At 37.3% G+C, this 16,541-nt stretch overlaps 1 protein-coding gene across 30 annotated transcripts in view; it reads left to right on the top strand.

Annotated features, from left to right (window-relative positions):
• Nucleotides 1-16,541, top strand: part of CAMK2D (calcium/calmodulin dependent protein kinase II delta) — a 167,530-nt gene that overhangs the window by 140,208 nt on the left and 10,781 nt on the right. For 13 of the 30 annotated variants that reach the window (XM_049815514.1, XM_049815512.1, XM_049815511.1 and 10 more), the window contains 4 exons: nt 273-356; nt 12,045-12,120; nt 13,300-13,394; nt 14,632-14,860. In XM_049815514.1, coding sequence (XP_049671471.1) covers nt 273-356; nt 12,045-12,120; nt 13,300-13,394; nt 14,632-14,860 — 484 coding nt within the window. Of the gene's footprint in view, nt 1-272; nt 357-12,044; nt 12,121-13,299; nt 13,395-14,631; nt 14,865-16,541 lie in introns of those variants that run through there. The other 17 variants (XM_049815519.1, XM_049815528.1, XM_049815530.1 and 14 more) reach the window with 3 other exon arrangements.

Here is a 16,541-nt window from a genome sequence, read left to right as displayed (position 1 = left end):
AATTAAATTATCGTTATTTTTCTTTTGGCCTTCTCTTTTTCTTCCTTCACATCTACTTGACCCTCATACAGCTCTCACAGAGCAGGGTGAAATGGAGAGGTTATGTTCCACCCACCACTCCTCCTCTTCCATTGCTTCTTCATCTCACTGGTCACCACCCTTGCCGTGCCCCAGCGGCCGCTCCTGCTGCCGGTGCCTGCTGAGGACTCTGATCACACTCTACCTCTTCATCTTTGTTTGTTCATATGTTGTGTTTCTTTCCATCAATTCAGCGGGCAAGTCCACGAAAAATGCAAACTCAGAGAGTCATTCGCTTGAGTCTGAGCTCTCCCACTCCACTCCTTCCTCTCTACTGTGTAAGTTGAGAGACTCATCTGTTCAGATGATGTCTTTTGTCTCTCTTTCTCTTCCCTTCCCATCATCTGACGGTAGCACAAAAAAGGTAAATACTGTGATCTGCCTGATCTAGGAATGACCTTTTCTTGGGGTTTACAAAAGTATGGAGTATATTTTTTTAGATACTTATTTCTTGGCCAGGTTTTATTCATTGTAAAAATATTATCATCAGCTGTTACAGCAGTATAAATAGGTATGTATTTCATCAAGTTGTATCTTGCAGAGGTAATCTTTGCAGTAGTTTTCACCTTTGAGGTAGATTTCACTCTCGCCTCTGGCTTGGATCCTGGATAGGGTATCCAGATTAATTACCTGTTACATTTATGTATGTTATAAAGTTACATAAAGTATGTTATACTTTCTTTAGCATCACCATTGATAAACCAACCTTAAAGCTGTTGTGACAGCTGTTAGCCTGCAGCATTGATTCATGACAACTGAAAAGTTTCATACTTTGCTTAGGAGGAGATCTGTGGTGATTAGTGACCAATTAATTGTAAAGGAAATCTTTAGGGTGAGGAGGCTGTCTTTGAGCAGTTTAAAGATGAGAGGAAAAAGGCATTGTGTTAGTAGCTTGTATACTGTCAGAATATAAATGGCCTGCGCAGATGTATTTCTTGTTTATAAATTAACTCCGAAATTCTTCAGAGTGGAGGGATCTTGTGGGTTGAATTGGGGAATGATTTCTAGGAATGTAGGTTCTGCTTGCTGGATTCTGATCCTGCATCCTGTGTGTGTCAGGGTGGTTGCACTGTTACTAAGAATGGGTAGCTGCACTGGTAAAGGTGAGATCCAGGTGGGCCCTTGGAAACACAGGCTGTGTGCAATTGGCCTGAACCTTACTTTAAATTTGAGTGGAATTTTTGCTAGGTGCAACTAATGCAGGTGAGAGGGGAATCGGTCCCCAGGATGATGGGCTGTCTCCTGTCACGACTGTTGATAGGTAATGTTGAAAGACTAGCTTCATTCCGAGGGAGGAGCAGGTTAGTATATATCAATATATAGATGACTGTATATCAAACTAGAACTACAAATACCAGCAGCGCAAACTACGCAGAACCTTAAAGAAGAGAGGAATTAGTAGGGAAGACATGGACCTGTATAACATTCAAAGCTAACACACATCGTAAGGCTTTTATTTCATCCACAGTATATCTATCCTCATGTCATTGTTTAACCTCAGCCAGTAACTAAGCACCATGCAGCCGCTCACTCACTCCCCCCCACCCAGTGGGATGGGGGAGAGAACTGGGGCGGGGGGGAGAAGGTAAAACTCACGGGTTGAGATAAGAACAGTTTAGTAGAACAGAAAGGAAGAAATTAATAATAACAACAATAATAAAATGACAATAATAACAATAATAATAGGATTAGAATACACAAAACAAGTGATGCACAATGCAGTTGCTCACCGCTTGCCAACTGGTGCCCAGTTAGTTCCTGAACAGCAGTCCCCCCCAGGCCAGCTCCCCCCAGTTTATATACTGGGCATGATGTCACATGGTATGGAATATCCCTTTGGCCAGTTTGGGTCAGCTGTCCTGGCTGTGTCCCCTCCCAACTTCTTGTGCCCCTCCAGCCTTCTTGCTGGCTGGGCCTGAGAAGCTGAAAAATCCTTGGCTTAGTCTAAACATTACTTGGCAACAACTGAAAACATCAGTGTGTTATCAACATTCTTCTCATACTGAACCCAAAACATAACACTATACCAGCTACTAGGAAGAAAACTAACTCTATCCCAGCCAAAACCAGGACACCCCAGAAAATCTATTATGTACCCAACATTTTCAGATTTGAATGCTAGCAGCCTCACATTTCCTGCTTCATTGGGTGGTTAATAGTGTTAAGACCACTGCTAATGTTTAAACGTAGATGTTCATTACTAAATTCTGTTACCAAATTTAGGAACAGAGGCACCTGAAGTAATACCGCTGTCCTTAAAAAAAAGTAGATTATTTGAGTTTCCCCGAAAGTGTGTGGTGAAGAAATGGCATAGTATATACAGTGACATTTTAAGAAAGTGAATGGTCTCATATTTATTCTGTTCATTCTGTGACTTCAGAAGCAAGCGCACTTCTTTGCCACTTTGTTCCACAAAATAAACTTCTCAAAAATCCTGTAAAAAAGTGCAGGTAGAATTCACTTTAAGGAATGCTACAATGATCAAATTAAACAACCATCTGCTATGAGGCAGGAAAAGTATTAGGTGAAACTATTCTGGTAAAGCTACTTGGTAGAGACATGATGGTACTACTACAAAACAACTCAGTTTTGTTTAAATGATTTACAGATTAGAAATTTAGATTTGCCAAAACACTAGTAGGCAAAGCAGCAGAAGTTAACTCAGTATCTGAATATGCACCAGACTTGCTTGTATATTTTTATTCTGAAGCTTCAAAATAACTTCATCCCAATAACAGGAATATTTAATTTCCTTAAATAACTAAGTTTAGTGACCAAAGAAACTGTAAAGTCCCTGTAACCTCACCTGTCCTCAACATGATTTTAAAAATGCGTGATTCTGGTGTAACAATTTTAGAAATGGCTGTGATATGCTGTGTTTTCTGTAGCCGTACATTTAATAGGAATCAGCAGTCCTGCAGCAGTCCTGTGGCTTGAGAAAATGCAGAAAACCAAAAGTAGTTACTGTTTATCAAGCATAGGATTAATGGAAGTACAAGTAAATGGAACTTCCGTGCTGAGTGAAGACGTTAGGAATGTGATAGGCTATTAGGGTAAAAACTGCTGGTGTGGCTAACGGAAGATGAGTTTGTGCTAACATCATTTTGAAGTGGAGTTTTGTTGGGATAGCTCTAAAGATCTGTTTCAGAATACTGATACAGATTATAGAGGTCTCTGTAATATTGCTGTAAAGAGGCTGTTGAAGTTGTGTACATTTGCAGACTTAGATTCACCAAAAAGAAGATAACTGCTACAAACAGCTATAGTAATGAATAATTTTCACTAGCAGTGAGCAATATTAAAAAAAACAGTGAAAGTTGATATTGCTGAGACTTTTTTAGTAAACTACATGGGAGTTACAGGGCTTGCTGGAGACAATGATATAGGCTCAAATGGTTATGATTTTTAACTTACATCAGAATTCAAGTCAGTGTTTTCAAAGAGCAAATTTGAGAATTGAGAAGAAAAAAATGATACAGTGAAGTCAGACTGCAAAGTTTAGGATGGGAAGTGGTGGTCAGAGGCATGTGCGGTTTCTTTGTGTCAAAAGTGTCTGGGAAATGAGAAGGGCTCCAAAGATTAGCTGGATGAATACCCGTACCTGACAGCTATTTCATGACAGCACAGTGGTAAGAAGGTGGGAAGCAAAGTAGTCTACAGTGTTAGTTCTGTGTAATTCACCCTCTGTTTGTTGTTAAGTAGTGATTATTATAATTATTGGTATACATTATAATCATAAACAAGAAAAATACTGATTTCTTAGCTGGTAAACTTGATAGGCTTTAATCTGCTGTCAGAGACACGGGAAAAAGATGATGTAAATGTGGTGTGTTGAGAAAAGACAAGCTGCAGAAGGATTATCATATAGTTAAAGTAGGTCCTGGAGAATAAAACATCCCCATTCCAGCCCTAGGTGCGTAAGAGATTGAGGAATATATTTTTAAAGGTAACACAGTTTTCCTATGAGTAAAATAGGTAAATGCCACATTTCTTAGAATTACTGTTTGGGGATGATGATGATCTCAACACATCTCAATGATTTTTAAAGCTTATTCAAAAGGAAAGAGATGTAGAATTGAGGGTTATTATTGGTTTTCAAGTGGAAAACATTGGTGGAAAACAACAAGATTTTTCTGAATTGGTAGAGTGATTAGGTAGGAGCACGGTTTAAATAAAAATATGCACAGTGGCAAAGGTTGTTAACGTCTTAGTTATCAAGACTTTAAATATCATTTCTTGAGACGGCAGCCAGATCCCATGATTAATGTAACATGTTGAGAAACCATAGTGCAGTATCTTGTAAGTGCAGTGACCATGATATAGCTTTGTTTTGAGACTGTAAGTGATTTGTCATTAAAAAATAAACATTTGCCAACCTTTGCCACACAGTATAAATACTAGTGTAATTGTATGGCAGCTCCAAGGAGAGAGCATCTTTAGAAATAATTAATTTCATATAAATAAAAAGAAACTACATAGGCCATATGATAAGTTGCTTAACATCACATTACAATAAAGGTTTACATAGGAAATGCATTCATTTTGTTTGATCTTTTTTGTCAGTATAGGGTGTAAAGTGCTGGGATAATTTTTCAGATATTTGCCTACATATCTAATGAATTAATGTTTTTTTTCATTAGGCAAGTAGTAGGCTTACAGATTTTCAGAAAGGTGAAAGACAGTCGATAGCCTAAAAAAAAATGCTGCAGACCGTCCACCCATATCATAATTTGATGAATCAGAGTGAATCTTTGGAATCAGCAGGCGCTAGGAAAGCAATGTTACATGTAAGATGACAACTCACATGTCTTAGTTCATATCAAAGTTTAAGGTTAAGTGGTGGGGTAGGAGATAAGCTCTGATCTTACATACACTAAATTTTTATAAACTTCTTGAATGAGAACTCCCCTGGAGTATGCCTTGTTATCTGAGGGTCTAGGTATTTTTTATATAGATCTAAGATTCAATCAGTCATTTATTCATGCAGCACCTTCTTTTATTTTCTTCACAGAACTCATTTTCTTGCAATATTTGGGAATAAATTGTAAGAGAAATTATCAGCAGAGAATTTTCAAATATTGGTGTGAAGAGAATGGTTTTGAAAAACATTTTGTGACATTTGCTGTATTCCTCCGCCTCTGGGGTAGCACTCTGTGCTGTAAAGTTGAATGACATCTGGTACATCCACATAGCCAGAGTTCATTATACAACACAGGATTAGATTTCTAGTCTCTTCCTCTTTTGTTTCAAACTTTGGTTGTTTTCAGGGTACAGAAATAACATTAGTGGCTGTATGCTTTCTATCTAATTGCTATTTGTTGGGACAGTGTTCAGATTAGAAATGAAGCTAGGTTCCTCCATACTGCACCACTGAATTTCAGCAGACCCATGTCACCTTGATAAGGACGGTACTGTTTTAAAATGATAGCACAGTGGGTAGGATCTGTCTCCCTAGATTCAGACATCCTCCACAATGTAGATACCTATATTTGAGCTAGATGTCTAGAATCCATTTAGTCAACACAAATAGGTCAGATGAGTCACACTTGTCTTAAATACTTATTTTCGGATAGGATGAATTGTGCCCTCAAAGTGCTTATTTCTCTCCATTGACTGTAAGGGAGGGGGGTTGAGAGAAAAAACTCACTTGTCTGTACTTATACATGTCCAAAATATTGCAAGATTAATGCAGTCTGATGTGTACCAAGATATGTAGTTCAGAGTACTGAGTTGAAAAGTTTTAAGGGTTTTTTCCTTGAGAAACAAATTGTGAGCATGTCATTTTAATCATCTTTGAGTTCGTGTGCTAATCTGTAAACAGGCTACCTCATTCTTCTGGAAGGGTGCTTTACTGCTTAGCAGGGATTTCATTACTATCTGTTTCAGAGCAAACAGTAGTAGGGGGTGTGCAGTTCCCTGATTTGGGTATTATTTGGAAGATGATTTGTCTTTGCTATGGATTTCACAGGCCCTGTTGCAAGTGCTGTCTGCACTTGCGCTTATTTGATAAGCTATTTGCTGAAGGACCGAAAATACTGTTTTCATACTTCGCTAGTCCAATGACTGTTCCTAGGTTTATTTTGTGTTAAAAGAAATATGTCAAAGAACAATAAAAAAGTGTATTCCTACTTCTGTAAGTTCAGTGGGGGTAATTGATAACCATTCCAGTATAGTAATTACATAGTCAATCATCTAGAGTTTTGATAACAGTAGAAAGATACTCCAATATCTGAATGAAGCATAAGGTGTTCTAAATTATCAGTTTCAGAACAAAAATACTGGTGACAGTGTTGAAAAAAATTCATGGGTAATATGGTGGTCAATCAGTTAGCAAAGATTCTTTTTTGTGTTTCACAAAACATGGAAGTTTCTGGTACATGTATTTCTGAAGACTTCATTTTCACATATCTACAGTGCATTTTTTTCTGCGCTTTCTCTCTGCAATTAAAATACCAAAATATCTGTTGTTTCTGTGTGATTCTTGTAGACTGACTTTACAAATGTTGCTTGGGGCTACAGGAAGGGAAGAAAAGCTCCATGTTTTTCTCGCCCTCCTAGAAAAACATTTTTGCTGTTGTTTTGTACTAATTTTTTTTCCTGTGATACTTGATTTTACTAGCTGTGAGACTGCACCTTGTAGGTTTAAGGCATTTATAGTGTTAGAAGCTTTTTTAGTAAATGGTGTTCTTAATTATTTTGTGTTCTTTAGACACTAGTGTTAATGATGTTCTCTAATTATGAAGGATTATCCCCACTTTGGAACTGAGTGGGGAAAAAAGGTAGTGAAATACATCTAGAAGTTAATAACTGATTTGAAGTTAACATATGTACTACAGCAGTGCTGCAGAAGTAATTTTAGCCAATGTTAGAAAATGTTATGGTTTGTTCTTTTCTTCTTGTTTGGTCTTTTTATAGCTCTTCTTCATAATGTTTTTGTTTCAACTGCCTTTGTATTAGTCATATACCTACCCACTCGCCAAAGCAGGAGTCGTATTTTTTTTAACTGCTAATATCTTAATACCTTAACTCACTGACCCTACAGGGGTAAAGGTTATATTTAGAGAGTAGGTCCATGGTCTTTTCTTTAATGTATTTACTTCATTGGTATTCTGAGCAAGGAATGTAAAAGCTATCATCTTTTCCACACAAGTTTGCCATTTTATGGTAGCTTTCTGGTATACTATCTGCGGGTTTTTTCATTATTTGTTTTTCAAGAAAACGGCTCAGCACCTTTGACTTCTTTTAACAATGTTCTTCCCTCACACCTCTGTTGTTTTAAAAACACCAAATGTATTTTTGCTAAGATTATATAATTTTATGCCATAGAAAGCCATTGCCATATTCTAAGACAGTATAGATGGGTCAGGCTTTAATTTTTCAACAGGCTTTTACCACACCCCCTAGAAAAAGTAGCTGAACTAGTTTTGCCAGAATTCCATTGCCATTTTTTAGTTTTCCTCCTGTAAATAGAGAATATTTTTGTCATTTATCAGACAGACTCTTACATGGCATAAGACTAGATATATAGTCCTTGCACTCAGAACACGTGACAATATTTTAAAGGGAGAGAATGAGACAGTCGTAAAACAAGTAGCTCATAATGGCAAAGAAACCATGCATTTTGGTTCAGTCCAATTGTCTCATCACGCTGTGAGAGAGCGTACGGATCTCTGGCTGGCTTTAACCAAAGCAGAAGTACGTTATTTAGGAAGTTTTTACTGCACATCAAATAAAAAGTATAATAGCATAAAATTGCCACTGTACGTCAAACAGCATAATTCTCCTAGAATTCAATACAAGCAAAGTTTACTGTTGGATGAAAATAAAATATTAAAAAAATCAGATGAAAATGGTGATTGTAAGTGACAGTTACCTGGTAGATGGGAACTGGCCAGATGCCTCTTCCCTAACGCCTCGTGTGTTCGCTTGTTGTCCTGTGTAGTTTGCAATGTCTATTTAGATGGAAAACGAAATTGGAGGTTTGGAAGAGTATATGTTACATGGAGTCCTTAAAATTTATAATGAAAACTTTGTAATTTTCTTACCACTTTAATAAGTGCTAGTTATTTCTGTCAGATGTTGTCTGCAATAGCAGGACCTTGTTCCTATCTGTATCCATTTCATCTTAGTTCATCTTCAGTGCCCTCCCTATTGCACTAAGGAAGAGCGCAAGTATTTGACTTTATTCATGTGGCCACCAAGTCATGGCTACATTTTCCTTCCCAGTCTGTTTTCTGCTTGTTGTAATCCAGTTCTTCGCTGTCTCCTTCCTCTTCCTTCCTCCGAGGCTAAACCTTGGCTTCCTAGACAATGTATTTATAGGCTGAAATACTTTTGGTCTCTATTTGTACTCTGTGTCCCTGCACTCACATGTGTACCTACCCAGAAAGTATAAAATGCTAAGGTAAAAAAGATCCCCAAACACAATCAGTAGGAGGTTTGTGTAAAATCACACTGGCTACTGAGATCTTTAAGTATTCTTTGATATCTGGTGTTACTGAATATTTCATACTGTCTTGTTCTTGACCATCTTTTTCTTGTAGTGCTCATTCTTGATCTCACATGAGTAAGGACTGAGAATGAGAGGAGGGTTTTGCACACAGGATAAATCTTTTCTGGAACTCCAGCTTCTAAATTATGCTCCATCTCTGTCTTTGGCTCTTAGTCACTTTCTGCCAATGAGATTGCATATCAGATCACTAAATAGGAAGAAATCTAATTTTCTATTATGTGTGTAATTATTCATGTGTTGCTGAAAGGGAGGAGTAGCATAGTTGCTTTCATATACAGTTTCACGTGGTGCTTGTAATTTTGTAGAAAAAAATGAGAAATTAGTTAGAAGGCAGATGATTTGGCAACATCTTTCTGTTCCTGACGGTCTGCATCATGAACCGTGAAGTCTTTCCACAAGTACTGGAAGAACTGATGCTAGTGCTGGAATTGGACAGTGATTGATTAGAGCCAGTGATACTGCCTTAATCTCCTTTACTTACTTTGCTGGCCTGTAGAGCTTCCTGACGGATGTGGTTTATATTCCATGGACAGGTCAGCAGACAGATCTATACTAGGTGTTAGTACTGCCCACAGAAACTTTGCTGGAACTATATTCGGTAATATTAGGTGGCTTCTATCAGAAGAACACATGAAAACGTGTGCTCTAATGCAAATTTATTTTGGAAAAATAACCAAGAAAAAGATAAATTTGGCAATACGGTTCAATTTCTTCCTTCTGGATTGATGTTGAATTATATCTTGTAATGTAGTACAACATCAAAGGCATGATTGAGGCGTAACATTTTGATTAACCCAAAACAATTTTTTTAAATGTATGTTAGCAAAAATTTCCATTTGCATTCCGATTGAAGTAAGTCTCGAAATCTCAAAGTTTTGCAGAAAGAAACTTTTGTCATTCACATTCCTTTAACTCATACTATTGAAGGCATGAACAGATGCCAGGGAGTCAGGTTACCATCCAACTAAATTGAGCTGTTGCACGCCATTAATTTAAGACAAAACAAAACACCTTTAATAAGCCTCTGGGCTTGGATCACAGAATGTTGTGTAATAGAATATATTCAGATATTCACTGTTGTTTGCTGTTCCTTGTCAGAGTATGTATGACACGTAAGTTAACTGTAGGCTTCTTTTCTTAAAACTTACAAAAAGAAATGACTGATGTTAGTGAAAAAGGGAATATTGCCAATTGTCTCTAGCCAAGTGAAAGTAAAATTACGTGTTCATGTGGTTTTATGTCTCTTGCATGTGGAAACTACAGTACTTTTGTAGACATTTTCATTGCTTACATTTACAATTATCCAACAACATGATCTCATGATTATGTAGCAGCTCATCAGAGATTTTTACCTCATTTTCCACTGTCTGATTTAATAGTCTGTAATTTCGTAGTCTCTGATTGGAATGTGTTACCGGGCTATTTAATCAGATCCTTTAGTTTAGTTATATGTATATGAGATGTAGCATGCAAAACTTGTGATTTCATCACTGCATGAAGTCTGCATATTCTGGATTTCTTTTTGCCAGCCTTTTCTAACACTGCACCATTATTTCTTACTCAACCATCCTACCACTTGGCTTGTGCTGACAATGCCATACAATGTCCACAGTTTGGTCTATGTCATTTAAACATATAACAATGGAGCCATTGCTGATCTGCAGTCAAAACATCTCTTCATTAAGTATCTTTGTTCTTTCCACAATCTTTGTGTAAAATGAGGCAATTCATACTTGAAATAGTCTGAAATAGTCTTACCCATCATGCTATCTAGTAGTCAAGAGCTACTCACAAAAAGCCTTGCTAGACCTTTATATCCACTTTTTTCTCCATAATTTCTTTCCTTGCTGGTTTCTTTTTGGTGCTTTTATATATTAGGTATTCACTTACTAAAAGAGACAGTGGAGCATAAAATAAGTTAAAAGGTTCTTTAACACCACGATGCCAGTTCTTTGCAGTACAGCATTGGAGACTTACATTCTGTCTATGCTCCCCAATGTTTTCTTTTCAAAGAAGAATGTGAGTGAGCTCAGTACTTTGGTTTTAGCATTCCAAGCATATTTGCATGGCTGTTAATAGTCTAGTCCACCTGTAGGAGCGTGCAGGAGAATTACAACTGTTGCTTGCACAAGAGAGCTACTTCAGCCTGGTTCCTTGCAATTCTTTTTATTTCAAGCTTGGTCTTTCAAATTGATTTTCTGAGTTTTCATAAAGAGTTGAATGTAAGTTAAACCCTTACGAACATATCGATAAAGTCTCTCTCCCTTACCCATTTAGCATTAAACTCACAAAAAATCTGTATTTGAGAGCAGTGCCACTGTGGTTGACCTTCATCCGTATAAGGTTGAACTTTACCAGATGAGAAATGTACAGTGCAAAAATGTAAACATCTGTTCTAAAAAGCCCCGAGTTTTTAAAAGTAGAAGTCAGTTTTCAAAGTGAATTCAGTAAGATTTTCCATCTTGATGAAGTCTCTTAAACTTTGCCCTCCTGGAGTAACTGGTATTGGTAATAAATGTACCACCATGCAGGAATTTGTTTACTCTGCACTGTTTTAGTGTAACTTGGATCAACATTAACAAATACTGAACTGCGGGCTTATTTCTTGACTGACAGGTAGAGGAGAAACTGTTTCACATACTGTTGCCTTTGAAGCATATGCAAATACTGCTTGAGTTTGAATATTCTTACTAGAAATACATATTCTGCTTGTTTTTAATGAATTATTTTTATGTTACTATTTAGCATTTATTATTAGTAGTAGATGTACTGTACTATCACCAAGTGATCTAATTGAGGCTAATTGTAAAACAGATCTGTTAAGCATTTTACAAGCAAAGGATAGGCACAATCACCGAAGTCAGAGCCAAAAGACACTATGTTGTAATTAGACCTGTGTGGATGTGTATGCGTTATATGTAATCTGCAAGCTTTGCACCGGACAACCTTGATTATAGGCTTAGGGCCTAAATTCCTCTTTACTTAAATGTACACATTTGGCCAAAGCGAACATCATGTGTTACAAAGGTTCCTGAAAATCAGCATTAGACACTTAAAAGGTAAAGGCCCCATGTGTGTATGAAACATTAGATCATCGCTTGTAAAACAATAATCAGTTTCCTATAATTTGAAGTTGAGTTGGGGTTTGGGTTTGCTTTGCTTTTTAAACAGCAGATCCTTCAGTGAAGGACAGAAGATACAAGCATGATAGGAGAGAGGATTGATCCTGACATGTGTTTAATTTCCTCATGAATACAGGAGTATACTGAAGCCAAATCAGTGTAAAGCAGCAATATAACACCATGTCCTTTGGTCATAGAAAAGGAAGAAAAATGGCCATTGTGCCAGCTGAGGAATGACAAAATACCTTTGCGGCTGTTCTTCTGACAGCCTTTCAGCTGTCACCTTCCACTTTGCCTTCCATTTTAAGAGTTGTATTTGTGTCTCTCTCTAGCTCGTAAGCAGGAGATTATCAAGGTTACTGAGCAGTTGATTGAAGCTATCAACAACGGGGACTTTGAAGCTTACACGTAAGTTTTCTCATTTCAGAGGGAGTGAGGAGAGTTGATGTACTGGAGACTGTATATTTATATCTGAGTGTGTGTATGTGTCTGTATTTATGTATTGTTGAAGTTCATTCTCAGATGCCCCCAAGAAACACAAGAGATGTTCATTGCTGCTTTGCCCTGGCTTTATATGAGCCTTTACAAATGCCGGTTTCAGAGGAGCTGCTAGTGTAAATCTAATGCACTACTCTGCCAAGACAGGACCATAATCCTGACACAAAATATGCAGTGATCTCTCTTGGTGTATGAAAGTAAAGTCATGTTTGTGATTTAGAATCCAGAAACACAGTAGAAGCATCTTTTAATAGAAATTTTGTATTGTATGTAGAGACTGGTATTAGCTAGAATCTTATTTGTACTTCAGAGCATGAAAGACCACGTGGAATTTAGTCCACCAGCCTCTGCTGAGCACTGTGCGAGAATTTGCTGGGGAAAAGTAGACCACTTTCTCTCTCAGCTTTTCTCTGCAAAGACACAGTTCCATCACTGCTTCTCTTCTCTTTCTACCGCAGAAAAAAAAAAAATTACAAAAGTAGAGGAAAACCCTTCTCAGCATTTCTTTTGGTCTCTTGAGTTTCCCTGAGTGGATTCTATCCTGTTGCAGCACAAGCCTTAGAGTTCAACAGTGACACTGCTCGTCCTGTTTAAAGGCTTGCCAGCACTAAACTTTTGTTTGGTATGATCACATTAAAACCTTTGTTGTACAAATGTCAAGTGGAAACTTATTTCAAATTCTTACCTAAATTTTGTCAGTTAAAAGAAAAAATTACATCTTGCTTAAATAATGATGTGAGACATTAAAAGTATCCTTTGGATTGCACAGAGGCAGTTTTCAGAGTCACAAGTAAAAATTCCTACTTGTAGTACCATTGACTTGTGGAGCCTTCTTTGGCAGGCTTTTTTTTTGGTCAAAAGATGGTTTATATGAAATCTAGTCCACCTAAAGTAAGCTGTCAAATTTACTAATTTAGGTGAAACCAGAACTCCATTACTTCTCCCCATTTAAGTTCTGTTCTTTTCCAGTATGGTGGCACAGGTAAGTAACAAGTCTGAGGGGAATAAAGAAAAATTTAAAAAGTAATCTCTCCAAAGTTGTGTTGCATAACTGCATGTGTTTATTACAGAATTTCCTCTTTTCCACAGAAAAATCTGTGATCCGGGCCTTACATCTTTTGAACCTGAAGCTTTGGGTAATCTAGTAGAAGGGATGGACTTTCATCGGTTTTACTTTGAAAATGGTAAACATTCCTTTTTCATATCTGTGAATCTTCATCTGTTCCTTGTGACTGTGTTTCTGCAGTCTGGTGAGCATTTTGGTTTGGGAGTTAATTGATTTGGACAGGGGAAGGGAGTTGTGCTCTACATGTTTTTCTGTCTGTTTTTGCTGTGCTCATTCACATATCGTAGGATACCTTGGAGAGTGGAGGAAAGTTTCAGGTATTTGGAAAGAGAAAGTCAAGATATATAAAAGAAAAAACAAACACACCATAGATAAGTAATTCTCATACATTTTTTTCTGTTGGGGAAATGAGAAAACCATGCTGTTAGTATACTTAAAAGAAAGGTCACTAAATTGTGTGATTACAGTGATTGCAACTAACAGTCAGCACTTCTGGTGAGTACGTGATGTATTGGGGAAGACATTGTAGTCACTCAGTCTGTACTGCTGAGGATCTGATCGGCTCTCTTTTTTGTATTGGGGGTGTGTGTATATATATATGAAAACATCAATATATATTATATATATTTATATATATATATATATTTTACAATCATGCCAGGTATAAGAAAGAAAAATTACCCACAGAGTGGATTTAATAAAGTTTTGGAGGATCGTGTAACATAGGTAACCATTTTAGAGCAGACTTGACTCAACCGGAAATAAAATATTGTAAATGAAGATACCAGCTTATCCAGTAATTTTTGAGAAATGTCTGAGCATAAAATGGGATTATTGTATTCCTAAATTCTCTTCCATCTCCAAAACAGCTTTTTCCATATTTTTCCTTAAAATATTTCCTTTCATTACTGCAGCTTTTTAGTTTTCATAGATACCAGCACTTAATAGAATATGTCACAAGAGTGAGTTAAAAGCTGAATTATTTTCACTGAAAATATTAAGTACAAATGTCATTAGACATTAGATACAGCAGTGAAACTGAAGTATTGGGAAACTCAAGATGGTGGCCCCCATTTTATTTAATCCATGTACGAACATGGATTAAATAATATATACTATTAAACATTTGATTGGTTTCCTCATAGGAAAGGGGAAAACATACTTTATGCTGTGACTGTGCTCATTTCTACAATGTACTTGAGCTAGTTGTCAGTCGTGATTATCAGTAAACAATAATTATTACTTCGTATCTGCTAAGCTTGAGATTCTTGTTTTGTAAAATGGGGTGAGATGAGTTATTTTGGCCTACATAGAGAAAATTTAATTTATCCTCTATGTGTGTGTTTGCTTCCTAGCTTTATCCAAAAGTAATAAGCCAATCCACACCATTATCCTCAATCCTCATGTCCACCTTGTGGGTGATGACGCTGCTTGCATTGCATATATACGGCTCACACAGTACATGGATGGAAGTGGGATGCCAAAGACTATGCAGTCAGAGGAAACACGGGTCTGGCACCGTCGTGATGGGAAGTGGCAGAACGTTCATTTTCACCGTTCAGGGTCACCAACAGTACCTATCAAGTAAGAAACAATTCAGATCACAAGCTTAAACTACACAGGTCAGATCAGACAGTCTAATAGCTGCTTTTGGCCTTAAAAGCTATGAAACCATCCTCTTGATAGTACAATTTCTTGTGGTCATTTACCCAGTGTGTGTTCTATTCAGTAGTGCGCATATAGTTGGTGCTAATGTTTTTAAAATAATGCTTTCTTTGTTGTTTTTTTCAACTGTGATGCCCACTGAACCAACTCAGTCCCTGAACTGACAGCTTGAAGAGCAGAAAAATGTTTTAATGTAGATAAGGCTTGATACAAGTCACACAAAATAGGATCAGAAAACCTGAAACAGAATTTCAGGAAAACCTGAAAAAATAAAAAGCAATAGGATACATGGAGCTGTTAGGGCTGATCAGAAAGTTTCCAGGAAAAAAGTATCACTGTTCTGAAAAACTGAAGTTTGAGTAATATTTGTTGCAATTTCCAGCCACCTCTACTTACTCAGGCCTAGCAAGTTGATTTTGAGCCAGTTTACGTAATTACTTTGTAAATGAAGCCATACAAGTATCCATCACATTCTTATCTCTTTTCCCACACTCTCTTTGCTTAACTGCTCAATAGTCACTGTCTGATAGTTATGACATCTGCATGGGTAAGCCTCAGATCTCTCTCTTTCGTTCATTCGGGCATCTCTGCATGCCCTCTCATACCCTGGGAGTCATGCCATGGCTCAGCGCGCACAAACCTGAATTCCTTGAGCCAGACTTTCAGCAGTGTAAATTACAGCACGCTTATAGTTTCAATAACGGGATAAAGAGTCACAGCTTCTTCAAGAGGTTCTGCTCAAGTCCTTTGCTTTTCTTCTGCTTGCAGCCTTCGCTAATGCTGTTGTGTCCCTCGGAGCCCAACCTCACTGACTTATGGCTTAGGTTAGGCTGTTTCCAAATCAGGCAGCACTGGTATAGGCCCTGGTTTGCTCAGGTGCAAGCCCTCTTTTAAGCTGTAATTCCATCTGTGTGAGGCATCTTAATGTGGATAGTGGCTAAATTTCCTGGTGTGGATGTTAAGAGCTTGGATTTCATCCTTCAGACTTCATCATGACCCATATTTTACTTGCAACACTATTCTCCCCTATGAAATAATACTAGATAAAGTAAGGAACATGACAGAAGGAAGCGTTAAATGTCAGTGGGGATGAAATTTTTAGTTGTGGGGGTTTTTTATTTATTTAGGAAAAAAGTAATCAATAATCTAGTGATAACTATTGTATTTTATTTAAAGATGTGAAAGCAATAGGAGCAGAAACCATGTTGTCCTTTGTTTTTCACATTCCAGCTGCACTGCCAGTGTTTCAACAGATAATATTGAAAGAGTAGTTAACATTTTCTTGAAATGCAGTGTTATGCAGATTTTTGATGTTTTCATAGAGGACTATTTTGTCAAGAGATCTCAGCTGGGTATGTGTATAGTCAGAAAGCATAAGTGAAACAGGTTCACCTGTCCCAGTGCACACTGGACAGTAAGTGTTTATAGCAGAATGAAATTAATTGGACTAGAGAATTATTTAATCTTTTCTTTTGTTTGGTGTCCCGTCCCATCCCCCTGTTGTCCCCCCTGTTTTTTGAGAAGGATTGGGGTGGGGGGGTCAATTTTCTTTTTTTTTTAATTTAACCATATTTACAGGAAACAATCCTAAAGAGAAAAG

The sequence above is a fragment of the Accipiter gentilis genome, chromosome 12 (genome assembly GCF_929443795.1).
Source record: "Accipiter gentilis chromosome 12, bAccGen1.1, whole genome shotgun sequence".
Lineage (NCBI taxonomy): Eukaryota > Metazoa > Chordata > Aves > Accipitriformes > Accipitridae > Astur > Astur gentilis.
Note: the sequence above shows the minus strand (reverse complement) of the source record. Positions and strands in the feature narration are given on the sequence as shown.